Consider the following 27,945-nt stretch of genomic DNA (forward strand, 5'->3'; position numbering starts at 1 on the left):
GACTTGGCAGGAGGTGTGAGGGGGATGAGACAAAGACATGGAGTGGACGAACAGGAGATGAAGTGTTTTGAAGTTCAACTTCCCATAGCGCCCCCCCCGCCAACTCCATTTAACCGATAAAAGTGGAGACCTCAAGTTCACTTGGTTAAGGATCAGCGAGCGCACAGAGAAGGCAGTGATGCTCACACAGATGAGCTTTGTGTCCACCAAACCTAACAAGAGCATAGTTTTCTATTTGGTGTGTGTGTGTGTGTGTGTGTGTGTGTCTGAGTGAGAGAGCGAGGGATGTAAAAAAGTCCAGAGACCAAAATGGCATTAATACATTCATGTGTGTCAATGTATTTTGCATCTGTCTGTGTGGTTAAGTTGAACGAACTCAGAGACAACATGCGTTTGAACTGATGCGTCTGTGAAGCTGTTTGTATTCACATGTTTTTTTCATGTGTGCGCATATAATTATGTAGACAAAACCCAAAACAGCACGGACATGAATAGAAAATCCCTAAGTAGTATTTACAAGTTTTGGGGGGGGTTTTGTTTGTGTGTGTGTGTGTGTGTGTGTGTGTGTGTGTGTGTGTGTGTGTGTGTGTGTGTAAGTGTTTTCATTTGCCTGCTGGGGTGTGAGAGAGTGTGAGATAGCAAGGAGTGCTCAGTATTCAGCCAAGGACAACAAGAAGTTCCTTTTGGACAGAGGAGCCAGTCAGGAGTCAGGTGTGATACCTGCATCAGCAAAACGCTAAAACAAACATACCCAAAAGTGGGTTTGTGCCCCAGCTGCACTTCTGTCTGGAAGTCAGTTCTGAGGTGTTAAAGCTTTCGCTTTTCCTTTGCTATTAAAAATGCATCCATTTGAACTCTCATACAGAAACACTTCTGTTTCACTCAGGTATTGCCCAGTTCACATTTGTGGAGCACTGAAGCTCCTCCCAGTTCTAATGACGTTGGTTCCTCACGCAATGTTTTAATTTTCTGCTTATTTTTTGGTCTTGCTTCCGACTGCTGTTTTGCTTCGTGATGAGAGGGCACGACAGGTTCCCGAAGCTTAATTAATCATTTGCCACGTATTTTATAGTCACCCTGGAGTAATTACAACTGCTAGAAGGACTCGTGACAATGAAATTAACACTTTATTGAAAACATTCTCTAATAATCTTCAATCGCAGTGGAAATGAAGGTGGCTGCTTGACAGGTGCGGAGTCACAGAAATAGTTTACATAAGTCTCCTTGTTTTAAGTAATTAACGACAGCAATAATATTTCCCACATGGCTAAAATCAAAAACGAGCAAAGCCAACATCGCTGGCTGTTACGATGAAATAATGTGAAATATCAACAGTAATATATTCAATTCAGCAAATCTAAGGGTAAGTTTTCCTGTTCTTCCTATTCTGTCGACAGCGTGTGCACGAGTTGAGGTTCTTTTAATGGCAGCAAAGAAGTGTCTTAAAAGAAAATAGTTTCATTCAGTGATGACCAGATTTTCTGAAACCGTTAAATCTGACACAAGCTGCGGCTGGTTTCTGTGACGAACTAATTATTACTGTTGGAGTGATCAAACTGTGAATATGATGGCTGCATGTCAGCTCGTCATATTTTATAGCAATGTAGATGTCATTTTTGTTTTATTTAGAACACTATTCATTTCAGAGTAATGTGTCCACATTTACTTTCTATTGCAAACAGATGCGGCGAGCTGCTAAGTTCATTAGTGTATACAGTACATGGAAAGGCCTGGAAATGACGTTACAGTAATGTGAGCCGTCCTGGTTTTATTGTACCTACCAGAGCTGGGACTTCACATTGTCAGGGCTGATTTGCAGCCGGGGTTGTCTCCAGCTGGAAATGTCAACGCATGTGTTTCTGCATGTAAACAAATGTACTGATTAAGGAGTTGGGCTGTGCACGAGACGGGCTGATGTGAGATGCTGGGTTTACGGTGTAGGGCAGGGCCAGCCAGGTGTACCCCCCCCCCCCCCCCCCCCGTTTTGGACAGACCCCGCCGTCCAAATCCGGGTAGCCTAAATGGCCTGGCCGTTTTACAAGAGAGGGCAAAAGTGTTTGGTTTCAGTGTCACACAGGGGTAACTATTGCAACTACCCCTGCCCTCCTCACCCTGCCTCCCTCAGCACCAAATATGCCCCCCACTCCCTTCCCCTCCCTCGTTGAACTGTAGCTGCCATCTCATGGCCCAGACTGTTCGTACTCTTTCACTGCTGTAAATGTCACCTGAGTTACACTCTCTCTGCTCTCCACAGACGGCCCTTTATTTGCCACCCTTTTAAAAAGACCCCCACTCACATTTCATGTTTTCTCATTTCTACTACGTGCCAGAGAACCCTCTTTCCTCCTCGTTCGCTCAGCCGTATGATAACGCTCCTATTTTTTTTCTGTGAATGCCAGAATGTCTTTCCATGCTTCATAATTTTGCTTTCTATGTTTCTGTGCAGGAGTTAGCGCCGGTGTCTTCTTTAGTTCGGCGCACACACCGGACAGCTAAGGGGAGTCCGTCTGAGGTTTTTCACAAATCTAAATTTAAGTTAACCACCAGTTTATGGCTCTTTGACGCCATTTGTAGGAAAGACAATATTAAACAAGTATTCCCACTCATGAGACAATTTTGGCAGCCAGGTCCGCTCTTAATAACATGCAGTTGTGACAGTGAATGGTGCAGAAAGAAAAATATGAACACTAGAATGAATATATGAGTCCTCAGGCCACGTGATGATGTGGAATTTTACAGCTGTGTAATTTGCCAAAGTGCCGAATCAGATCCAAGTCTGTGTTGTTCTGTGAACGGTTCAAGCTGGAAAGTTCCCATCTTCTTGTATCTCTTTACACAAAATGCAAATCTCTCACGCCTGTTTGAACATATCTAACGTTTAACACAACAGTGTGTCTTTGAGTTCAGGGGGATTTTGGCCACAAGGCTCTCAGATCATTAAACACTTATGATTTTGGCTTCTGACTGAACGCAATACATTCACACTTGTTCCATGATGCAAGGTCCGTACACTGAGGAGGCCGTGAAAGACCCGGCCTGACAGTGATGACAGCGTGATTAATGGCCACCTCCGTTCTCACCCGCACACTAACTTCACGCAGCAAGTCTAAGTGGTTTGAAGAAAAGCCGAGGAAAGCTGCCAGCAGGGCCAACAAAAGGTAGCCAGTGTTCAAGTGATGATAAGATACAGTTTGATAAGATGCAATTCGAAAAGCGTAGAGACGACTGAACTTAATATTCTACAAAAGTGAAAATGGAGAAAATTCAGTCAAGGTGTGGTTTAGGTTCGGTTTTTGTTATTTCAATGTTTATTTCTGTGATGTTAAAGAAGCTATTTGGGGTGTTTTAGTCTGGTCATGGAGAAGTATTATTAACGGTGTGACGAGCTTCAGCCATCGTTGCATTTACGATACAAGATGTCATACTACAGTACATCCTCCAAGCCAAACTCTCTACCCCCAACTCTCTTCACTCCAACTACCTTCCAACCAAACAAGCTGACTGGCTGCAGTCTAATGTGTGCATGAACCACACCCCTGAAAGTAGAGCTCAGAGAGAGAGTGGTCACTCAGGGCTCAAAGTAAAAGTAAAAATACTCCCTCTATAAGTTTGATGAGCCGGTGTTGGAGGATGAGTTTAAACAGTGCAGCCCAGTCCTAAGTGAGTAACTGAGGCATGTGTTTCGAAAAGTGAACAGATACGACATTGACATATCAAAAATAAAATGAACTGAGGACCATTTATTCATGATATAACTGTCTTATTGTGTCCAAAGGAAATGGTGTGCCCTCCAGATGAAACAGTTACATGCTGTCTATGTCTTATGTTTATGGAATCCCAACATATATATTTAGAAATTTCTATTTACTTTATTACACTTCTTTATATTCACTTTACTGCAAATTCCATATTTTCATGCATGCCTCTGCTAAACTGGAGAAAATTACGATTTGTCTGAATATAAAAACTTTTTTATCCTATGATTGTGTCAGACATGTAAGGACTCACCAAAGATGATTTTTCTCTAAAACATTAAAGCACTTCGAACCACCTCATTATCTCCATTAATCTTCCACAGGCTGCCATAAAGGAGCCTGTGTGGAGAATCCAGAGGCTGTCTGGATCCAGTGCACACACGAGGCCAAATGGTCAGTCGGAGTAATACGAGAATCGAGCGCGCTGATGCCATGCCAGTCCAGCTCCAGGCCAATACAAGCTATCTGCCTAAATAGACAAGCCCCTTGACAAACTGCTGCCGACTGCCAGAGCTTCTACACTCAGCCAAGTCGGACAGAAAACTGAAGGGAGCTTAATGGAAACCGCGGATTAAACCTGCGCCTCTGTGTTTTTCTTTCTTCATTTATCCATTTTACGTGATCATGATGTATGAAATCCTGTAGAATTCAAAGCGAGTGTCAGCTATACACCTTTTAGACTGTTCCAAAGTTCACATAGGTAAAATTCTTCTTAATGTTATCATAATGGGAAATAAGTCTTTTCAATGTATTCTACAAGCATGCCATTAATTATGTTTTAATGGTAGAATTTCCCTTTGATATATATATTTATATATATATAGTAACATCACCTACCTTATTCTGCTCCATTAATCATATAATTCATCATATTAGAATCCAGTGGAGAAGCATCGGGGCCTTTCATCTGTCGCCAAACATATCAGCCTTTAAAATGTTATTTATAATCAATTTGATTTCATTATTGCTGTCTTCCAATTCTCATTGTATAATTTATTATATTCAGTACTTAATTTTAGCCTGAGGCACAGTGGTTTGTGCTGTTGCCTCACAACAAGAAGGACGTGGGTTCGGTTCCCGGGCTGGGGCCTCTCTGTGTGGAGTTTGCATGTTCTCCTCATGCCTGTGTGGGTTTCCGCCCACATCATGTTTAGGTTAGTCAGTGACCTAAATTGTCTGTAGGTGTGAGTGTGAGTGGTTGTTGGTCTGTCTCTGTGTGTTGGACCTCCAAAGGACTGGCGATCTGTCCTGGTTGACCCCGCCCTCGCTCAATGTGAGCTGGGATTGGCTCCAGCAGCCTTCGTGACCCGGATAAGCAGTAGAAGATGGATGAATGAATGAATGAATGACATTTGTGTTAACCTTAAGAATAGTTGCTCATTTTAATATAACATTCATATCATGAGGAAATTCAAACTTTGGCAGCAGTGCAGCATTTGATTCTTTTACTTTGAATAACTTCTTATGTTATGTCCTGTGCGTCTCACACAAAGAGTTTATTGAAGCAAGTCGAGCAGTATGGCTTCCCTTTCTCTTCCTTGAAGATGCCTTGGCTGAGCTGCCGCAGACAGAAGGCACAGATAAAGCACTCTGGGTGAAACCTGCGATTGAGAGCAGAGATACAGCGGCCTGTGATGGGCTTGCTGCAGCTGCCGCACAGAGTGCCCCGTCGGGAGTGAAAGTGCAGCGAGCAGAGGGGTTGGCCTTCCAACTCCATGAAGCAGCCGTCAGTGAAGGGCTTCAGACAGTCCTGGATATCAGGAGTGATGTGGGGAAGGAGGGGGGGTAAAGAGAGGCAGAAAAACAGTTAGTGACAGTAAAAGGAAGGGTCTTTCGATTGTGAATATTGTATTTTAAAAGACGAATGATTAGTCATGATGGACACTAAAAACAAAGCCATCAGTGTTTCCATACCACCCAATTTGTAGATTTTTCTGGGAATTTAGCAGATTTAACTCTTCTTTTTTATATCCTTTAATATCGTTTTGATTTGATTTGACTGACTTCAGACTCTTGGCTTTGTGAAGTCACTGTAATGGTAGTTGAGCATTTTTCAAAGCATACCATGGTTTTACTACTGCATAAAAGTTTTACATTTTGGAGAAGTAATCATTGAACACATGCTACAGCGAATGTATCTATAACCCCGAGGTATGCTTCACAAAAGTCAGCTGCAATATGAAGTATAGCTGCACATTCCTACAGCAATGCTGCAAAATGACATGACATGGACCTTTATGATCTAAGTAAAGGAAAACTACAAGAATATCAAAGCTCTTCTGGAAGTGGTTGATATAAACTGGATGGGCCTGTGCAGACGTTTTGACTTGTTGTAGTAGCAAAGTCACACAAGTTAGTCTTAAAGTTAGTGTCAAAGTTAGTGACAGCTTGGTGCCATTCATGTGTGCCAAATAGTCACGACAGTGAGCCAGCATCTGAACAGCATGGACTTGGAGCACCAGAGTGGAATAATCAATTAATTACATCAGTGGGTTCAACAAATCAAAACGTCGCCTGTGAGGATTAAGATTTTCTGTGACGACTGTTTCTTAAAACGTAACGTAACAAAAGCTTCCAACAACTTTAACAAACCGATGAATCAACATGGTTTAGTGTTAAGTGGTTTTCTAAAAACCATCAGTTGACGTATGATGAGAATACCATTTCAGACAGCAACAACTTTGCTTCTAGTGGAATCTCAACTCATTTGGAGTGTGTAGGAAGGTATTGAGTCGTACTGGTTATACTGATTTAAGTGCAGTTCAGAAGCGTAATCCTGGAAATATTTTTACAATTTTACAACAAGACTGCAGCACAACTCAGTGAGTGTCCAGAAAAGAGTGCAAAATTATATGAACTGCCTCATTGATTTTGAGCCGGAGGTTGATTAAAAAGGCTCGGCCACATTAGCAGTGTCCACTTCATCCTGTTTGTGGAGAGTCTGACCGCCTGCCCTCTGGAGATAGATTTAGGCTGACAAGGGCCCAGCAAAACTGTGACCTCACTGAGGATGACGCCACACATAAAACGCCGTTTAGTAATAATTGAATGAAGTCATCATAATTTCACACGATGCTGTTAGTCGTAATTTTGAGTATATTTTATGGAAGACATGCCCAGATTCACATTGCTGACGTTGCTGCTTAATATGAGAAACGCTCTACTGAGAACATGTGATGTTGAACAATGGCATAAGCAAAGCAGAGTTGCGCTGCACGCTGAAACATCTTTGGCCAGATGCTGCACACAAAAGTGGGTTTGAAAAGAATGTGTAAGATACATACACACTGATGACTATGGTTTCCTTGATTTATTCGCATCATTTCAACCGCATCGTATTCATCAGGCATACGGTTTTCATCAGCCTTGTGGTCCAAATGTTGCAAATAAAGCAAATGTGGGGGTATCTTTCTCGTTTAGTCTCTGGCTTGCACACAAGCCAGAGGAGTGTGTGTGGTCTGAGGGTAAGAGGCTCACTGCGCAGACGAAGCACTCTTGATGCCAGGTGCCATTGGCTGCAGTCAGGTAGTTCTCCCTCACTGACTCCCCACAGCCTGAGCACTTTGGAGCGAAGAGGTGGTAGAAATCCTTGAAACAATATGGCTTCCCATCCTTTTCTTGGAATCCTAGGACAATTATAAGACACGAACAAGAAATTGCAGGGGAGCATTAAATTATTGGCAACGTTTGTTGAAATTGTGGTTTCCAGTGAAGAGAAGCGAGTGCACAAGCTTGTCACCTTCTTGTCCAAACAGGTCTCCACAGTGTGCGCAGAAAAAGTGCTCGGGGTGCCAGGTCTGGTCCATGGCCGTCAGAATGTTCTGGTAAACCAGCCAGGTATAGAAACATGACATAGTGCTTCTACTTACTTTGGGGATTAGCAAGGGGTTTTGTTTTTTTTTTTTTTTCATCTCACATGTTCAGATGTCAGGAAACATAAAAAATGTAAAGCATATACAGTGAATAACAGGAGAAGCTGTATCAGTTTCTGATTAATGACTTTGTCTGCAGCATAATGCAACCTCAGTCTACGAATGGAGATGACGTTTGGGATACGTCTGGAAAAATTAAGTGTACACTACTGTATGTCATCATCCAATCTTCACAGGATTACAGTGTGAATTAATGGATGTAATAGTATGACAGAACAAATTAGTATTAGAATAAAAAATACAGGAGTAGCTGAAGTTTGACGGTTTAACTCTGCACTTCTTATGCAAAATGTTTCAACACATTGTTTTAATCACATTTGTGTCTCTTTGTGGTTTTAATGGTTGTAAATGAAGCACTCTTCTCCTACCTGGATAATGGGCCCCCTGCAATAAGCACAGCGAGGCGAAAACAGATGTTGGTAGTCTTTGTCACAGTACGGTTGTCCATCTCGCTCAAAGAAACCTCTGGTGCTCAGCTCAGTCTTACAAACCGTGCACACAAAGTGCTCTGGGTGCCACACTTCACCCAAAGCTGTGATCATCTGGAGAGCAGAGGATGAAGTAAGGGAATTTGACAAAAAGCAGCGTTGTTTAAATTTTCCTAACACGTCTGCAAAATGCCAAATTCTACCGTATAGTATCAATTCAGTTTTATAAAGCAGACATTTTTTTTTTTCAGATTTACTGTGTATTGAAACTGCACATTTATGTGATTTACTGCACCTTTCCCACAATGCATTTGTTGCAAGAAGCACAGTGGCCCTTGGCTGTGGTGCGTACACCAATCTTCTCCAAGTCAGAGCTCAGCCCTCCAAGCAGGTCGTCTATAGCATCTGCTCGCTTACTCATAGTCGAATTCTTCACATCTGCACCTGCTGTGTTGCTGCTCTCCTTGTTTTCCTGTCTCCCATCCCCTGTTTTCTTTTTCACAGACTGCTTTTGCGTAATTGGCGGAGGGACATTTGAAGGCACCTGGTCAATCACACAAGTAAGAACAAACATCTGTCGTTTTTTGTTTTTATTTTTTGCGCTAAAGTTGCATTTTAAAGGTGGACGCTTAACATGCTCCTAAAATGAGATTCTACTGAATGAGGTTGGTCAACGTTGAGATTAGAACAATACTGCCCTCTCTTGTTGAACCTGATAAATTTCACTCACATTTGAAATATCTCCAAAGTGTACATTCACCAATTTACAATAGTTCCATCAGCATTTCCTGTGAATTTTTCTTTTCTATTCAAATGTTGATTCTCATCAATATAAGACAACCTCCCACCAGGTTCGGTCATTTTGGGTCATAAATGTACTGACCCCTTCTCCCAGACCCATTAGATCTTGCAAGATGGAGTCCATCTCCTTAGTGGATGAGTCAGACTCCACAGAAGCCGCCACTGGAGCCGGTAGATCACTAAAACCCAGAGAATATGCATTAAAACATAAAATCTAATGCTGACCGCTGTCATTATTAATATTGACCTACATTTGTGATGTTTTGAAACTGACAATTGTCTTTGAACGTGAACAATGGCCTTTGGGGAGGGTTTAACGCTTGATCTACGCTGTAATGCTTTTATCAGTTAGAGATAATCCTCTATCACAACCAAAACTCATTAAATCAAAAAATACTGTCCAAAAAACGTCCAGGTTTTTCAGAAATGTTACTATTTCCTCTACACTGTTAACACAATAAGGAGAATCAGGGGTCAACAGGAACTTTAAGTCAGTGGTTCACCTGTAGACATTTGAGCAGGCTGAACTGTTTTCTTTTTTGGAAAGTCCAGCGTAGCTTTCACCTGGTGCCTGTGGACAAACAAACAAGATGTACCAAAGTGTCACTGACTCAAGTAGCAAGATGTAGAGCGAATAATCTTTTGCTGAATTTTCTGAAGGAAAAAAAGGCTAATCTGTTAAATTGTAAAATGCAGATTTTAAGTTATCATTAAAGATTAGCTTCAACTACGAATCAGTAATTGTCAAGTTGGTTGCAGTGTAGTGTGAACTTTTTTGCGGTTTCGTCTTCACCTCTCCATTGGCTGTATCATTGCGCCTGTTTTCATTGACAGTCTCTGAACTTGCTGGATTCAGGGCAAGCTCTTCCAACAGCAAATCTGTGGACAGGATATAATTTAATATATATAGTATATATATATACTATAAATCCTCCAGATACACACATCAGCATAAACAAATCAATACAAATGCATACAATGCACAGTGCATTATTCACACAACCACGAAGTCGCTCTGTTCTTTCTGGGTGTTTACTGTTAAACCAGGGCCTGTGTAGCACAGTGAAGACTGGACTGTATTCCTGTTAAGTGAGGCAGAGTTCACCTTCATACACAGATCAAGGTTGATATTGCTACATGCAAGTCAGCTTCCTCAGGAAGTCATGTTGCAGAAGTGAAACTTGAAATAATGTAACAAGTGTAAACCCAGATTCAAGTCTCCTCTGCATGACAAAAACTCAGGTTTCTGAGCAGGTAGATACCATTTTTGACATCAGGTTTTGAAAAGAAAAGGGAAATTATTCACATTTAGCACTGTTAATATTGCCAATGTAATAGAACTTATCCCATATCTTCCCATATCTTAGAAGGACTTACCCTTTCACAGTGGTTCAATTCAAATAATTTTTTATTTAGCTGTATTTATTTAGCTGAGAGAGAAAGCACTTCTGATTTAATTTATTTGACCTTCAATTTGCCTGATCTGATGAGATCAGTAGTCTTTAAAACCAAAGCGTCCAGGTTAAAATGTTGCAATAGAAGATAAATAAATAACAAAACCACAGTAAAGGATTACAGGTGTGAAAAGAAAGGGTAATTAACTTGTTAAATTACTTCAGCAAGACACAAATACTATTTGTAGGGTTTGCTGGATGAGAGTGACAGAAGACATAAGGCTCTCTATGATATTATTCCATTAGCAGTTCTTCATTTCGCTTCTTTCCAGGTATTCCTGGGAGTAGACCGTCAGTATCTGCCAACTGATGCATTTGAGTATGATCAACAATGTAAAACATAAACTGAAAGAAAGTTGTCTTACCGAGTTCATCCATGCTGTTTCCTGTTCTCGGCACAAGTCCGACCTGTCCTTTATCAAAGTCTCTTTTTTTTTTGCTGCTGCTGTTGAGTTACTAACTGTTACAGATCTACTTAGAACATGTCACTTCCTCCCACAAAGGTTGATGTTTCCTATATACCAAATCAGGGATGTTGCTGTTTTGTGGTAAAGCTGAAAATAAGTATTTCAGCTAAAGGTGCTTTGTTTTGTTTTCAGTGTGTAAGTTTGGCACCCACGTTGTCAACACTCTTTAAAGAATGTATTGTAATGAACAACAAATTTGAAAAAACCTGCTGATGGTTACTATTTTCTCTCATCTGCATCACTGCTGTTTAGGAAAAAAAAGAGACTTTATGATGATAACTAGGGGGGAGTTAACCAATCAATTTTTAATTTCTTTGATTCATAAATGCAGATTTAAGACATTAACTTTGACGGTTAACAACTAAATGATAACTTGTTTACTTATCTTTAGTGGGACATTTTTAAACTAAGCCTGTCTATAATATCATACATCTACAGGTATGAGGACTTTATTTGATAATCAGCTAACCAGGACGGCCAGTTAAGTAAAGCCAACTCCCCACCCCCCATCCAAAAAAAAAAAAAAAGAAGTAATATTTCCTGGGCAGAGTGGACTTTGTGTGATTTTAGGTGTCAGGTTTTAAAACATCTTTTTATCAAACTGGACAGTTTTTCAGTTTGTCATGTTTACGAACAGCAGCAGTAGCTCAGCGCCACCATTATCTGTCAGAGCAGGGGTGTTTTTAGTGTTGTATGAACCTCAAATGTAAAAAAGGAAGATGACAATTTCCCAGTACTGCGTTTTTATTATATGTTAAGTTTTCATTTTAACTATAATATTTTCCAATCTGACCAGCCTTAGTGGCTAATTTTAATAGTGTTGTGAGAGCCGCCGTCCCCCGCTCGTTGGTTCCGTCCTTTACCGGAAGGCTCCGTGTTTACAGCGCAGCTTTTGCTCCACGTTAGCATCGTTGATTTGACGGACGGCGTCTGTTTTTGTTGTGTAAAAGTTTAATAACTTTTTTTTCCTTAAATATAGAAATCACTTCTGCAGCACTGCGCCGCTAGCATGGCTGTTTGGAGGCCGATGGGCGACCAACGAGCTTAGCAATGACCAGCGGGCTAACGTAGCACCGAGCTTAGCCGGCTGCAGCTAACTTGTCACACAGCGGCGGCACGTCCGGTCCGGCCAAACAGGTATTCCCTGCCAAGACCGGCTCTCATGTGTGCATGTTTAACGACTGGCACCTGGTTGTCGGTGGACTTTGTTTTACCCCCCCCCCCCCCCTTCTGTGTTTTTAAATTGCCCCCCAGGACCAGGGACGAGCGCAGCCATGGGTGCGGAGAGCAGCGCGGTGCGGAGCTGCACCCTGGAGGAGCCGCTCCTCACCTTGCCCTCCGGACTCACCATGTACTCAGCTGTGCTCCAGGACGGAAAGCCCGCTTCCGTGTTTGTTCACAAGCGAGGAAACGAAGACAAAGTTAACAAAGCTGCCAAGGTAGGCACGCCGAAGCCTCAGATGGCTCAGAGCTGCCAGTAGTAGAAGTGGACTTGTGTTAATTTGCACGTGTAAGTGCACAGTTTGAAACACCTCTGCAGCATTAAAGCTACATTTTCCCCCCCAAAAGGAGCATCCTCATAACATTGCAAATGAAAAAGTTTGAAAAGTTTAACTTCCTCATGTAAGTGGACACCTGTGCCAAACAACAACCTGATGCTCTCCATTAACATCAGCCTGTGTTGGTTCTGGCACTGAAGCCACATGATCAGTTCTTGATCCCCCATCAGCTGCTTTGTAATTCACCTTTATTTTTTTTAAAAACGTGGAATAAATAAATGCTTTCATTTCCTGCAGCACCTGAAGACCTTGAGGCACCCTTGCCTGCTGCGCTTCCTGTCCTGCTCTGTGCAGGATGGCGGCATCCACTTAGTGACGGAGCGTGTGCAGCCCCTGGAGCTGCTGCTGGACAGCCTTTCCCCGGAGGAAATCTGTGCAGGAATCTACGACCTCCTGCAGGCACTTGTGTTTCTGCATGAGAGGGTGAGCAAATGAAAGCATGAAGGGATTGCTCTGGATGCAGCTGGTCGCTCCGTAATCATCTTAACACACGTGATTTTAACAAGGGAGAGATAAAGAAGTTAGTGAAAGTGACTGCTGAGGTCTGATGTTTCTTGTCTCTCTGCATTAGTTGTGGCTCATTACCTGTTGGCCTCTTCCACCAGGGCAAATCAAGTCACAACAATGTCTGCATTACATCTGTCTATGTCAGTGAAGATGGTCATTGGAAACTAGGAGGGATGGAGACTGTCTGCAAGTTTTCTGAAGCAACTCTCGAGGTAGGTGTTCAGTTTATAATTTTTTATCTTACCACAAATCAAACTACTAACTAACTACAGTAAATCATCTCCTTTTATAATATAAAGCAGCTTTATCTAATTACTTTCTTGAACTCCTCAGTTTCTGACAAGCATTCAGAACGTGAGAGAAGCCAGCTGGGTTCCTCCAGAAGAGCAGGCAAGCAGGTTTAAGATTGCGATGGATAATTGGAAGTCGTTCCTCATTTTGTTTTGATCGCTCATGAAACATGTTTTTGATAGGTGGAGGACTTTAAAATGCTTCCGGATAAACATGCTCACTCTCGGGACTGTTACTCTTTTGGAATGATGATGGAGACCCTTCTACCTCTCCTCAATGGTTATGGTGAGTAGAGATGAACCTCAAACCATATCTTGCTTCGTGTTTAATTTTACTGGTATAAACACTGATTGGCCGTGTGCATTGAAACAGCATTGGCTGTTTGGTCCGGCTGATGGTCCAGAATAAGCTTGTCCCTCTTCTTGCAACACTGTTGTTTACAGTGTCACAGGAGCTGTCTGACAGCCTGAAGGAGACCCTGCAGGCAGGCCTGCTGAACTCTGACCCCTTGTCTCGACCTTCACTGAGCTCCCTGCTGACTCATGATTTTTTCAGGTTTGTGTTGTCATGGCACCAGCACATAGTGGAAATGATTTGTTTACAAACTGTTTATTGTTGCTTTTTGTTTTTTTTGGTTATTTTTTTCTATGAATAGGAATGACTTCCTGGAAGTGATGAATTTTCTCAAGAGCCTGACACTGAAGACAGAAGAAGAAAAAAATGAATTCTTTAAGTGAGAAACTATATGGTTGTTTTCTTATTCACTCTGTTGGTTTGTTGTTTTTGCCTTATATTCATGCAAAACGCTGCATCATGGTTTATTATTGTTAATCAAGGTGGTTCCACTTTAGACATCAAGTTGTTTTTCTCTTTGATGTTTTTATTGTTTTTGTGCACTTGTGTTATTATAACTATGATTTGGGACATGAAGTAATGTTTCCCATACAAAATAATGCATCATTTTAACAAAATCCAATCAATTAACAGGCTTGTTTTGTTTGTCTGTGTAGGTTTCTTCTAGACCGGGTCCAGAGTCTCCCAGAAGAGCTGATAGCTGCACGCCTCGTCCCCAAACTCCTCAACTCTCTTGTCTTTGCAGAACCCATGGCTGTCAAAAGCTTCCTGCCTCATCTTCTAAGGCCAAAGAAGGGTAGGATGGTGTTTTTAGACCCTTTCTCTTCGTGCTGATAGGCCAGATCTTCTAATCTCCATTGTGGAGATAGAAGCATTCCATAGAAGTCTTATAGAAAATAGAAAGTGAATTTGTTGAAAGTCTGATTTGTCTGTGTTGACAGATTCCAGTAGTGGTGTTACCGGTGAGGAATGCCTACTGTCTGTGAGCCTTTACCGTAAACATGTGACTCCTCATCTTCTTAAGCTCTTCAAGGTCAACGAGGAACATGTGCGGACTGTGCTTCTGGCTCACATCCACATCTATGCTGAGTTCTTCTCCCACGATGAGCTCAAAAACCAGATCCTGCCTCAGGTGGAGTGTTGACAGTGCAGCACAGATTTGATCTTGATGTAAATGGTGAATACAGTCACGTAAAGGGAGAGTTTAACTTTTTGGAACCATGCTTATGTAGTTTTGTTAGTTGGGAGTTTGATGAGCAAATCAGTTCTACTCCCAGAAGGGAATATTATTTTTGGAGAGCCCAGAGGAGGTGAGTGTTCATGATAAAGAGTGGAAATGTTGGCTTCGATGTTTAAAAATGTTCTGTGAGGCATGTTTACCTAGGATAAAAGGAACTAAGAATCCAAGATTATTTGTTTATTTTTTTGTTTTTCTTTTAAATTAGAAATTACAGGCGTAAAAAAAAGATCCGGCATGATGCGAAATGTCACTCTGTTATTATCTTCTCGTTGTGTAACAATCGTGTGTGTCTGTGGTTGCAGGTTTTGCTAGGTATGAGAGACACCAATGATTCCTTGGTTGCCATGACGCTGCAGAGTCTGGCAGTATTGGTGCCCCTGCTGGGAGCACAAGTTGTGGTTGGAGGAGAGAGAACCAAGGTCTTTAAACGCACCACACCCAACTTTACCAAGTCTACAGAAGTCACACCTGAAAGTAAGTGACCATGACTTAATGACAGCAATGAAAATAGCTTTCTCAGTAATGCAAAGATTCTGTATGTAAGTGAATTATAATGTGTATATTCATATATTTTAATAAGAAACATTTAGTCAAATCTAAATTCTCTCTCGTTTGTTTGTTTTTTATTTATTAGCGTCGCCTGTCCATATAGTCACAGGTTCCCACCCTCAATTGGCCCAACCCGCCAAAATCCTGAATTTATTCCCTCGACCATCAGGAAATGAAGGTCTGGTCCTCGGGAAGGTGGATAATTTGGTGGGTACTAGGGAGACTCCAAAAAGTTACCCCCTGGCACCAACATCAGGTACGACACTACCTGTCTTACTTACAGTTTTAATTTAAGTCAGACCTTCTTGTGCCCGGAGCTCAGTGTGTCTTATCTGTTGTGTTTCAGACGTGAGCAGACAGATGTCTCTTCCTTTGAATGGCCTCCACCAGGACACTGAGCTGCAGCCACAGTCTTTTATTCCAGAGCAGTCAAACAGACCAGACGGCCCAGCGGAGGATTGGCCTGACTGGAGTGACCCAGAGGAAAGTGAGAATAGACAGTCAGTCCAGATCCACATCCAGGCCTCCAGGAGGGTCGACCCAGTCAGTGACCCGCAGCCAAACTCACGCCAAAACATGGACGAGGAGCCGTGGGACGACTTTGAGGACACTGAACCTACCTCAGATCTCTCACCTACTGCTCCTTTATCAGACACAGCTATACTAACACCACCCAGAGGGGGCACTGTTACTTCACCTGTGAAAAACCCTCCTGAAGGACTGAGACTGGGCTCCTCCAAACCCCTAAAACTGACCTCAGCACTGCGACAATCCACACAGAGCAAGACCACTCCCTCATGGGACAGCAGCTGGACTCAAGAGGAAAGGGACTCTGAGAAATTACACAGCCAAGTCAACCCCAACCCCACAGTGCCACAAAAGAATGGTGGGCTAGGGGGTTTAGGGGAGGAGTTCACCATCAAGGTGAAGAAAAAGATAGAGCAAGACCCAGAGCTGGACTTGTTTGCTGACATGGTGCCGGACATCAAGCTGTCCTCACCAACACTGCTGCCGCTGGAAGAAAGCCGTATGATTGATGCTGGTCTCTCAGCAGTGACCTCACGAAACGTGGCTCCTCTGCAGGGCGACTCATCCATCGATACCTTAACGTTCACCGCCAAGTTTGCAGCTGCCAACCTGACAGAGGTGAGTGAAGTTCTCTGGTTTTTGCTCTCCGGCATTTTGATTTGAGTTGGTTTTTAATGTAGAAGTTGGACAAATGAACGTATTTTCAATGGGCTTTAGCAGCATTGATACATAAGATGTTCCTCAATTCTTTTCATTGTAATTGTAATTTAAAGTCAGTGCACATTTTACAAATTGTGCAAATCTCAAATTGCTATTTATTTTCCTCTTGTCATTCACTAATAATTTCACACATACTATCCAGACAAGATATATTTTTTTCCAAAAACAAATCCTGGAATATAATTTGCAAAGAAAATTGTGTTTTCATTTTCCCCTGTAATGTCACAAATTGTGTTGAAGTGTTAAATTAGCATTCCCTCAGTCTGGAAGAACATGTTTATCTCAATGTGGTGTAGTATAAAAGGTTACCAGTGCTTACTGCCAAAAGCAGTTTGCATTTTTTTTCCAAAAACCCTCAAGTGTCACAGATTTTGTTTCCTTCTTTCTCTCTCAAAGATGGAAACAGATGGTTGGGGTGATGGAGACGATTTGAACTGGGAGGACGAGAACGCCTGGTGATGACAACTGGTCCGTTTCATCTGGAACAAAAGGCTGCACTGGAAACTGAAACTCTTCCACCTCTGGAAGCACCAAATCAAAGCCAACTGGAAGGTGCTCTAGTTTTCAATCATAAGCACGAGGGGGTGTGATTAATAGTGACGGGGATTGTCTGAGACATTTTAAATCCTATTTTCCTGTTTTGATTCTTTTTATCACTATCTTCATCAAGATACTTTTTTTTTTTGACTGGAAACATGGGCTGTTTCACAGATGGTGACAGACTTGGACAAATGTAGCCGTTTTTAATTGTTTGTCTGATTTAAGTTGGCACCAAATGGGAGGAGAGCTTAGTCAGAAGTGAAGGTCATCCTGTTTTCAATTGATTTATTTTTTAAGAGGGGGGATTATGTGCCAACTTTACTACTGGCATTAAGATCAAACACTTTTTGGTCCAACTTTTCCAAACTGTGTTAGTTTTGATTTTCAGAAGGTTTGCACTTTGAATGAATGTGGAAGAGAAATTACATAATTTATTGGTAGCTTTTCGGTTGCTGGTGAAATAAAGATTTTACTGTATGGACTGTCCCTGTTCTGTTTTAACATGTTCACTATAAAGCTGTATAACTCCTGCAGCGGTTCAGGGTTACTGACGCTTCGTACTTGGACCTGTACAGTCACTGACTTGGCTTTCACCAAACAGGTACTTCTTGTCCATCTTATGGTGTAAAATTCACTGACCTGCACTCAGGCAATGAGAACAGTTCAAACTTACCCCAACTGAAGTTAGAATCAATGCTTTGTAAAGAGTTTAATAAGTCAAGAGTAAAATAGATCGACAGAAAGTAAAGGATCTGGGGCTGGAAAACCGACTGGAGCTGCTAAGTTGTGTTTCTGGTTGTGCAGATGTTGGTTATGAGGCTCTGGAGCTCCTGCAGTCTGGATTGCAGCCACTGTGGCTGTGGTGCTTTTGTGCCGGCGCCTCCCTCAGTGAGAGCCTGAAGGGCTTTTAAAGCCCTCTCAGCTGTCTGGACGTAGCAGCTGTACTCCTTCTCTGCACTGCTCTCCTGCCGAGCTCGCTTTGGACTTGGCTGAGAGGGAGGAAAAAAATCATCCTTTTATGATTTGAATCCTCACACAGCATGATTTTAATTTTACCTCAGACAAACCAGATGTGTTCCATATATACGAAAGTCTAACTTTCTGATCATCAAATTATAGAGTGCTTTTACTGTGCAGTAGTTAAATATTTTACAATATCCTCTACGGCTGTGTTTCCTCAGTAGTACAAATCTACTACAAGACTACATTTCATCAGACAACTTCAAAATAGCACATTTTGGAAACAGTAATCTCCAGAAGTGGTCTTTAAATCATCTGCAAATTTGAACCTCACATCATTTCCCTCTTTGTTTGAAATGCCCTGCCACTGTTAGTCTACATCTGCAGCAAGGCTGAGGATGAACATCATTCTTTAGTGATGTTACTTACCTCTGAATCTGACACTGCCTCTGCTGCCTGTTTGTTACAAACATTTTCTTCAACGTTTTCTAGCTTCATATTGTGTTGCTCAATTTCTGGCGTCTCCACCTTGAGCCTCTGTAGCCGTGTCTCTGTGGCTTCCTGTGGATTTACAGTCTAAAACAAAACAGTCTCATTTAAATGAGTCAGCATTCAGGTGAATGTTCATGACTGTATCAGCACGCCTTACCTTGCTAAGATAATTTACCACCTTGTTCTTGGTTTCTTCTATACACAAACTCTGGGAAATTACCTCCTCGTGGTTTGTGACCTTTACAACAGAAGGACACATTAAGGCTGTGTGGCGGCATCAACGGGACAGAGCACTGATTCAGAACCAATCATTACCTCAGCAAAATGAGAGAAGGCCTCCAGAGCATGCTGATGTAGCACCCAGGACGTGTCAGCCAGCGTGGCTCCAAACAGGCTGCTCAGCCTCGGCAGAATTTGGCCCTGTTGGTCAGAAGCAGTTTGTATAGTTGAAAGAATTTGCAATTTTGCTTTACAGCAAGAAGGTTCTAGTTCGTACTCCAGGCCTGGGACCTTTTCATGTTCTCCTTATGCCTGCGTGGGTTCCCTCAGGGTAGCCTGGCTTCCTCACACAGTCCAAAGATATGCATGTTTATGTTAACTGTTGACTCTAAATTGGCTGTTTGTTTACATATTTCAGCCTTGGAGTATTTATTTCATGAAGCAATGAAGACAGTGACATAAACAGTAAAATAATCCAGACCAAATAACAGATAATGACATCTGAGTAAACCTCTTTAACACAGATCTATTTTTGTTTCCACTGAGAACAGGTAATCGCTTTCTGAGAACTGTTAATAATGGAACTATAAATTAAACTTCTCATCTGGCAAAGTCTGATCTCAGTACCTGGCTGTCAGGAGGCAGAAAGATTTTCCCCAGAGAGGCAAGAAACTCCAGAGCAGCCAGCAGCACCTGATCTGCACATTTCTGAGACACCAGAGCTTCCACACACAGCAGCGCCTGGGACACAAAAGCAAAGAGACACACGCATCAGCTGACAGATTTACTCTCAATTTTGAATCTCTTTCATCTGAGCTGTAAAAACAAACGGACCTGACTAATGGCTTGAGGCTCCATGTTTTTCACCAGTAAGGCTGACAAAGACAAGAGGAGCTGCAGAGTACACTGGAGCACGGGGTGAGTCTGTACCTGGAGTGTGACAGTAAATGCTGTTATGCATTTACATTTCATCTGTGTGTCTACATGTGTGTGCGGTCTTGGCACTCACCTGATCTGAACTCATGCGTAACCAGAGTTGTGTGACGATTTTCATTGCAGACAGCACACACTGTTCCTCAGGGGATGACTTCCCTTTAACCACCACTAGGAGGGACAACAGCACTGCATTCTGGAAACACGTGTGACTTTTAGTCAGAATGCATTCCTATTAATTTCCCCTCTCTGCTTTCTTGCATTGTGTTCTTGGTTGAGTTTATTTATTCTGGCAAGTACTGGACTGACAGCAGCTGGACAACTGAACTATGAAATAATGAAAGTAGATGATTGTGTCCTTCAGCCTGACTTAAATTAAGAAGTGGGTTGCATGTCAGATTGTGTTTTGATACTTAATTATCTATGTTTTTCACATTAATTTTATTGTTTAAAAACATTTAAATGATTCAGACTTTCCAATATAAAATCTCCTGCACTGCGCAGTTTTTAAAAATAACATTAAACATATTGTTATATGTTCATGTTTTCTTCATATGCTGCAGAACTTGCAAGAATAAATAAATAACATACATGTATGTATGTATGTATGTGTGTGTGTGTGTGTGTGTGTGTGTGTGTGTGTGTGTGTGTGTTGTAAGTAACAGGCTTATCATTACACATTTGTCAAACTGCAAGTAACAACTTCTGAGAATTGAGCAAACATGCACACTGATTAAAAACATAAATGCTATAAACTGATGATTCTGTGCATTGCTGTTCCCCATAACTTCTAAAAAAAAATCTTCTCTGTGACAAATTTGCCAAAGAAAATGTAGTTCTCATAGAGATAGCACAGAATCCTGAGAAAGGGCCACCAAGAACAATCTTATCTGTGCCATCTCTCTTCAAACATGGGAACAAGGTTATCGTACTCTTGACCTCACTTGCTCTGTTCATTTATCATCTCTCCACTCTCTCCTCAGCACACAGGGACAGACACTACGCTGCAGAATTGTCCTGTGATATTTGTATTGCGCCCTTCTTCTGTATATATTCAGCATTATAGTCAGAGCATTTCTATTGTGATAATGGAGGGTGAACACATATTGATACAATTGATTAGTTATCTCAAAATCTGTTGTCTGAGTTCATCCTCACCACTTTTTCCACTTGACCCAGCTTGTACCCTCCATTCTGCCATTCGTTCAGAGTTTTCTGGGTAATGCCAATGATGTCTGTCTCGACGCGGTGACGGGCATCCTGGGAAAGAGCTCTGAGGAGGATATGATGCCAGATTGGTAGATTTTCCACATCAGAGGGTGGATAATGATCAACCAACTCCATCTGGAGAAACAACACACTTGGATTAGTCAAAATGCATCCTTATCAAGATGCTTCAGTTACTTTGATCTTCACAAGCAGCTTTTGGAATTTGCCATGAATTTGTGATCTTATCAAACTAGCCAGAATATTCCAGATTGACCCAGGACTTCCAAACCGTGATCACCAACTTCCAGTGGCACATTTTCATACTCAATTTCCTCCAAAGGATCATTTAATCACAGCATTCGGGGCTTTGCTGGGCTTTGAGTTGACACATATTCTAGATTGTGTTCATAATGTAAACTATTTGAAAGTCATCAAATAACATGCATTTAAACCTAAACCTCTATTCATCGTCATTGTAACACTAATTCAGTCCATTTTCAGGCTCAAAACCAACTGCTACTTCACCTGATATTATTGCCAAGTCTTCAACTTCTTTGTCTGACTGTGCCTGATTTCAGCCTGCAGTCATGAAAGCCACATTTCATTACCCAACAATTAAGGAAGGAACAAACTCTCCTAATCTCCCAGGGAATCAATGAATGGTTCAATCAAACGCGAATCCTATTTAATGGCCTTTGAAGTCACCGGATCCCACCCGAACTTTAAACAAAGTGTTGAAGGATGAGTCAAATGAGGAAATATACTTTTATGTCCATTGTTCCAATTAAAGATGTGTTTTTTTTTCTGCCCAGCAACTTCCTTGTTGCTTTTTAATGTCAACTATATATCAAAATTACATATGTGTATAAAATATTATATAATAATTTTGATGTTTTCTTTTGTGTGACAAGCTCTCAAACTGTTTTATACTTGTGAAATTAAGAAACTGAACCTCATTTTTGCTCAGGAATCAATTATCTCTAATTGTAATAAACAGCAGCCAATCTTACACAGAATGGTGTTTTAAATACATAGCCTCATTGTGTTGCTGTTTTAATTGTCAGATAAAAATAAAAATTATTAATTAAAGTCCACAAATGTTAACTGTTTAACTCACTCTTCCGTTATTTACTCCATAAGTTCACGAAAAATGTGCCAAGCAGTCAAATGTAACTGTAGTGAATTCCAGGGTTTCTAACCTGGTGGTTTGGTGTCATCAGGAAAACCATGCGTTTAAGCAGCAGGCCCATGTGGAACAACTTGTAACACTCATTGGTGCATGATTTCACCTGAAGGATAGGAAGGAGAAACAGAGAGGATGTGAGTATCAGTGTGAACCCAGGAGGAGTAAAATCCCCAGGACGTCGGGTCAGAAGGAAGGTGAAGAGCCGACGCAGAGGGACGTGAATGGAAATCAGTGGGATCCAGGTTAATCTGATGATGTTATAGAAAGGTGTCAGTCTCCAAGGTCCAACAGCACCAATCGTCACCTCTGATGGGGTGCCACAGAAGATAGTGAGCACCCCACATTAGTCCATAACCCAACAAAAAGATTCAGCAAATGCTTAAAGTACTCAGTGAAAGGTCATGGACAGGGAAAAATCTAAACTGCAGTTTTATTATCGATTACAAGGAAAAAAATTATCTTTCTAGAATAGAATGAGACCACAAAGTGGATTCTCTAAATTGTGTATGCCCTTGTTTTCTACCCACCAGCTGAGCAATAATGAGAACGTGATGTAGACAAAGTTCTGCCGACCCATACCTGTAAACAGAAAAAATAAATCAGCAGTGGTTTCAGTGTAGCGCAAAAATGCAAACAACTGCCAATTGAGAAATCAATAGTGAATAGTAGCTGCTGCATTAATAATTACCGTGCTGTAAAGCACCACACATCTGTTGCCAGTAAAGCTGTCTGGGTATCAGCCTGTAGGACAGCATCAACCAAACAGCGTTCCTGAAAGAGAGTGATAAAGCAAAGGGGAAGTCAGACAAACAAGAGGAGGAAAACACAGTTGCAAAAATATGCAAACTGTTTATGTTTAATCTTTTTTAAATCTGCCGAACACAAGTGAAAGAATAATTTTCGTTTGCTTTGCTTCTGATGTAACTGTGCATCAAAATTTCTAACTTACCAAAATTCTGAAGTGCATTGTATTTGAATTCAACTATTTTGTAATTATAGTAGCATACAGAGCTTAAAATACACGTTACTAAAGAATTCTGGCCTCAGCGTTCATGACCTCTAGTAATACTTCAGAGTAAAATAGCTAATTGTGTCCACCTCACCAGCACGGGGAAGTACACAGGAGAAAGTGCAGCTACGCTGGCAGAGAGTTGCACGCATAGGTGGTGGTGTAGACTGACATTGGCCTGAGCCTGACCCTTCATCATCACCCCTGGCAAAAGAACTGGTACCTTCCTTTCACGGTAGCACCGGCGAAAGCCTGTGAACAAGGCATTGTAAAGAGGAAGCCTGCAGACAGACAGGATGGAAAGACTCTTTAGTAAGTGAGGTTGTAAACGCAATCCTCTAATGAATTGGAAAATTGGCACAACTTTAAATACCAAGATCTAAAAGGGCTGCTTCATGACCTTCAGTCTGTCAGTTTGTATGAGGTTAGTAAATGGGTGATGTATTTATATAACAGTCTGTCAAACTTATTACTATTATTAAAAATATCTATCATCGTTATAGTAAAGTTGTGGGGGTAAATTGACTTCCACTGCATGCGAAGAAAATTGAAATTTACACTATATGTCGCAGCAAAACAGCATTGGCTACCAGCTAGTGACAACTTTATTTTAATGACAGATTTTTCGACCTGGGTGTCTCTTCTGAGAACTGGCTGCCAGTGTACCAAAGCTGCTGCACCTCCTCCGGTTGGGTGGACAGCTGACTCAGGGTGCTCAGCAGCAAAAGACACTGAGGAAGCTCGTGTTCAGGACTTAACCCTGCAGACAAAGAAAGCAAGGCTAATTCTCAGACTGTGACGATGATGCATATTCTGCAGCATGATGTTAGCAGAACATGTATTCAACTTCTTCCCCAAACATGCTAACATTTACTTAATGTACAATTTGCAGAAATATTCTGTGTTTTAGAAATAAAACATCATTGAGCGTGTGTCCTAAAAGCCCAGCAAGTTGTGTAGAACACAACATGAGATTATTGTGCACTACAATCTTCATGCTTTTATCCAATATAGCGGACTAGTATCAGAACCAATGTTGCAAATGCTCAGCAAATTCAATGGGATCAGACCAGCCATCAGCATTACAGCAGGGGAAATCAATTTTAATTACATCTTTTGGGTGTGGCTTATTGACTAAGTTATTTATTTAAAGGTGAAGTCAACGTAAACGTTACTGCTAGTGTGCCCAGATGCAGATGTTCAAATGAGACAAAGCCACCCTCTGATGATTTTTTTTTGTTTTGTTTTGTTTTTGGCTTTAAAAACAAAATAGAAAAATATTGTGGTGCCATATTTGAACTTTTCAAATTTGAAGCTGGCCTTGCTGATTAAAACAAACTATTTGATCTACATCCACCATGCCTGTTATAATCTGCTGCAATTACAATGAACACATACAATTGTCAATATTAGCTCATTTTTGTAAACTGTTTGTAAATCAAATTATTGGGAGAGGAACTGGCACACCGCTAATGCTGAAAGTTTACAGATTTTTATTTATTTATTTTTCTTTATAGATTAATCTCTCTCCATTCTAAGGGAAACAGGAAAACATCTATCAACAAAGTGGGAGTATCTTAGGCAAGATAAGGACAAGCTTCAACTCACGTAAATCTTGCTGGAGAGCTACTTCAGCAAAGGCCCTTAAAGGCAACAACTGGAGCAGGAGGGCATCCATGGGAACCAGAGCAGCAGCGTTCAACTCCTCACACAGAGCCCTGGTTAGTGTTGGGGCACACAGGCTGGGAGGGAATTTACTAAAAGACAATTACGGATTATGTTTCTGCATTGCTTGATATTTCAAAATTAAAAGATTTGTCATCAGCTGATTATCAAAACCACATCCAAGCCACACATACCTGATTACCCTGAGGTAGAGTTGGTGAAAGCAGCTACAGTACTTGGTGAGAAAAAATTTAAATTCCTGTTGAAAGAATAAAAAAATGATGGGATGCACAGGTTGTTTCACTGCTTTTTGTTAAAGAGGGCAGAGGGTTCCTCGAAGAGCCTATGTTGTAGTACCTTTATGTAATGAACAAGTGTGTTGGCAAAGAATCTGCACATCTTTGCAGTTTTCAGGAACAACTTGTATTCAGGGTTTTGTGTGGCCTCCTTTAAAATAGGACAATAGACATGAACACAAAAGGTGAAGGATCAAATCTTCAGCCTTACACTGATAAGCACAAGTGTACCTTTTAGGAGCACAACAAAAGAAACATAATTCTTTCTATGCTGAGCATAAAGTCAATACAGATCTGCTTCTGTGGCCATCCCTGTTGGTGTCATGTCAGAGAAAACAGCTGGCACATTTCTAAATGTAACATTAGGAAATTCTTGCTATAAACCATCAACGTAAAAATTTAGCTAATTTCAAACTAAAGCAAAAAAATGCAATAACTACACATCCAATATCCCTGCATCTATAAAAAAAACCTCTAAAAGTATACATACTATGTGTTTTATCTCTTTTATTACCAAACCAGAGATTTCCTGAGATTACCTGGAGACCAGCAATTTGTATCTGTTCAGCCAGCTCCACACCGTTTTGGAAGGAGGCCAACAGGTTTTCACAGAGGCTGGTACAGATGTCACCATGATGTAGGTGTTCCTCCACCAACGACTGGTACTTCAGACTCTGTCTGAATAGAATAATGACAATTTTAATGATTTGCTGAGAGATATGGAAACTTATTTTTAGAATAAGCGACTAATCAAGTATGACAGATAATGGTATCAATGTGAGTATCTGCTCTACTGACTTGATGAGGAATTTCCATGTGTTTGCATGGAGTGCAATGTCCAGGTTGGAGATAATAGAGCAGATGTCCAGCAGGCTGTGAATCACTGAGGAAGATGAAAAATATGTTCAATGAATTGAAGACTGCAATGCAGATTTATCAAAAGAGTAAAGGAAAGTCTTAATTCTCAGAAGCATGGCTGTAAAACACAAAGGCATATACGTGTATAAACACACACACACCTGAAACAATGTCAGAGATGTCCTCTTCTGACGCACTACTGTCGAATGAGACCCTGTCCAACAGCTCCAATAGACCCTTCTGCAGGGAATATGCCTCCTTGAAGAGTCCCTGCAGCAGGTCGGCCACCAGGGACAAACGGCCACAGTAAACCACCTCACTCTCCTGTCGAAAACATGTGGCAGTAACTTCAGCTAATTCTGAAGTGAAGCAGATAATACAGGATTGGCGTTAGAATGCACTCATTACAGCTACCACTGAACTGAGCATACTAACTTTGCAGTGTTGAAAGGTCTCCCTTAGCACTTTCAGGATACAAGTAGGTAGAGAACGGATGGCGTCCAGGTCAGGAGCTTCACTGAATGAACCAACATGACGCACACAAGTGGATAGTGCATCAACTATCTGCATCATTGCCTAAAGGATACCAGTGTCAAAATAATGGTTACGAGTGAAATAAGAGCAGTATATCATATTCAACTTAAATTTTTATGCCATTATTTGCGCAACTTTGAATACAAGGCCTTAAAATAACAAAAGTACCTGAAGAATGTTCCTTAGTAAGGTACACAGCTCAGTGTTTTGGCTGGACAACCCTCCAACTTGGTCTAGGATTTCTTTCATCATGCTCTCAAACATTGTCACAACCTGCAGAAACACAGAGAAGACAGAGCAGCACACTTTTAAGGAAATTTATATCAATGACGAAGGAAGTCACTGTAAAACATGAATAATCCTATAATATGAAGTAAAATCAAAGATTCATGGTGAGTAATTTGGCAGAAACACCAACGTCTGAAAGTGTCCTCAAAAAGGAAGCGTTGAAATGTCAAATTAAAAAAAATAAATGAACAGTCATTCAAAAAGCACTGATCACCTGTTTACCTTTGGTAAAATCTTTGAGAAACACTCATCTTCCAGCTCCGACAAATCAATATGTGGAAGGAACATGTCTGTAATTACCTTCAGTACACCTGCAGAGATATTAAGTTTATGAGATATTTCATCCTCAATCAACACTACTTCTAATCACAAAGTGTGCAATAACCAAACAAACTCACGCATATGATCGTCCCAATTCTCAGATTTCTGGTGCAAAGAGTGCGAACTGTCAAGGAAAACCCCGCTGCAGGAAATCACTTCCAATATTCAAGAATAAGGACAAATCAGCATGAACAAAAACACTTTTTCTGAAAAATAAAATAAAACACATAATTGTTATGTCACGTTGGTGTTCAGTGACTCATACTATCACATCAGCATGTGGGAGCAGCTCCGACAGGAAGATGGATCATGGAGGATATGGTGAGTTTTGGCAGGACAGACTTCAGCTCCTGCCGGCAGGTTTCCTGGCTCCACTGCAGGACCTCGTCTAGTAGAGTGTTGGTCTGGGACATGATGACAGCAGACACCGGTCCGGACTATTGTCTGCAAGACTGGAGGTTTTTTTTTGTTTTAAGAAGAAAACAAACAAAAAAAAAACAACGTCAGCTAATGAGTTGTTGGGAAGTTAATGGGAGTTTGGCGCTTTTGTTTTTGGGACGAAGGGAAACTAAAACGCCGTTAGCCTCGCGTTGTTTTTGCTAAAACATCTCGTTAGCTTAACTTTTTTTTTTTTAAAGAGTTTCTTACCATAAACATAAGAAGTGCCCAGCTGTTAAACTGTCCTTATTTCGCCATTATCTTCTTGCTGTCGACGGAAACGTAGAAAAGAAAAACAGAAAGTCGACCCGACTGTGGACCACCGTACCGCGCGCCGTTGTTTGAATCGGATGTGACGTTATCACCGAAGCTCGCCATCAGGGCTCACTCTGATTGGCTGAAAAGTTACACT

The 27,945-nt window shown here is 41.3% G+C and overlaps 3 protein-coding genes across 5 annotated transcripts; 1 reads left to right on the forward strand and 2 right to left on the reverse strand.

Annotated features, from left to right (window-relative positions):
• Positions 1-5,118: 5,118 nt before the first annotated feature.
• On the reverse strand, positions 5,119-10,842 carry lpxn (leupaxin). The gene is made up of 9 exons (XM_029500249.1): positions 10,736-10,842; positions 9,710-9,795; positions 9,420-9,487; positions 8,999-9,095; positions 8,411-8,659; positions 8,056-8,229; positions 7,495-7,576; positions 7,233-7,381; positions 5,119-5,505 (listed from the first exon to the last, which is right to left on the reverse strand). The coding sequence occupies exons 1-9, from the start codon at positions 10,746-10,748 to the stop codon at positions 5,239-5,241; spliced, it is 1,185 nt and encodes a 394-aa protein (XP_029356109.1). The 5' UTR covers positions 10,749-10,842; the 3' UTR covers positions 5,119-5,238.
• Positions 10,843-11,708: 866 nt separating this feature from the next.
• On the forward strand, positions 11,709-17,602 carry scyl3 (SCY1-like, kinase-like 3). 2 transcript variants are annotated; one of them, XM_029500214.1, is made up of 14 exons: positions 11,709-11,974; positions 12,092-12,276; positions 12,634-12,819; positions 13,002-13,115; positions 13,237-13,293; positions 13,377-13,479; positions 13,638-13,749; positions 13,850-13,927; positions 14,205-14,344; positions 14,490-14,680; positions 15,091-15,262; positions 15,423-15,593; positions 15,684-16,483; positions 16,982-17,602. In XM_029500214.1, exons 2-14 carry the CDS (start codon positions 12,112-12,114, stop codon positions 17,042-17,044), a joined length of 2,352 nt encoding a protein of 783 aa, XP_029356074.1. In that variant the 5' UTR covers positions 11,709-11,974; positions 12,092-12,111; the 3' UTR covers positions 17,045-17,602. The 2 variants fall into 2 exon arrangements, with proteins under 2 accessions (XP_029356074.1, XP_029356075.1); XM_029500215.1 differs by having other exon boundaries at positions 11,709-12,276.
• Positions 17,603-17,828: 226 nt separating this feature from the next.
• Positions 17,829-27,877, reverse strand: firrm (fignl1 interacting regulator of recombination and mitosis). Of its 2 annotated transcripts, XM_029500046.1 has the most exons (25): positions 27,744-27,877; positions 27,416-27,547; positions 27,173-27,212; positions 26,997-27,085; positions 26,655-26,759; positions 26,388-26,528; positions 26,114-26,276; positions 25,893-25,977; positions 25,634-25,772; positions 25,156-25,245; positions 24,993-25,057; positions 24,742-24,890; positions 23,764-23,893; positions 23,228-23,414; positions 22,813-22,895; positions 22,652-22,703; positions 22,138-22,227; positions 20,888-21,073; positions 19,806-19,925; positions 19,631-19,726; positions 19,424-19,537; positions 18,893-18,997; positions 18,735-18,815; positions 18,515-18,661; positions 17,829-18,114 (listed from the first exon to the last, which is right to left on the reverse strand). In XM_029500046.1, exons 2-25 carry the CDS (start codon positions 27,506-27,508, stop codon positions 17,905-17,907), a joined length of 2,760 nt encoding a protein of 919 aa, XP_029355906.1. In that variant the 5' UTR covers positions 27,509-27,547; positions 27,744-27,877; the 3' UTR covers positions 17,829-17,904. The 2 variants fall into 2 exon arrangements, with proteins under 2 accessions (XP_029355906.1, XP_029355907.1); XM_029500047.1 differs by lacking the exon at positions 27,744-27,877 and having other exon boundaries at positions 27,173-27,250; positions 27,361-27,541.
• Between the last annotated feature and the right edge of the window lie 68 nt (positions 27,878-27,945).

Source organism: Echeneis naucrates, chromosome 4 (genome assembly GCF_900963305.1).
Source record: "Echeneis naucrates chromosome 4, fEcheNa1.1, whole genome shotgun sequence".
Classification (NCBI taxonomy): Eukaryota; Metazoa; Chordata; class Actinopteri; order Carangiformes; family Echeneidae; genus Echeneis; species Echeneis naucrates.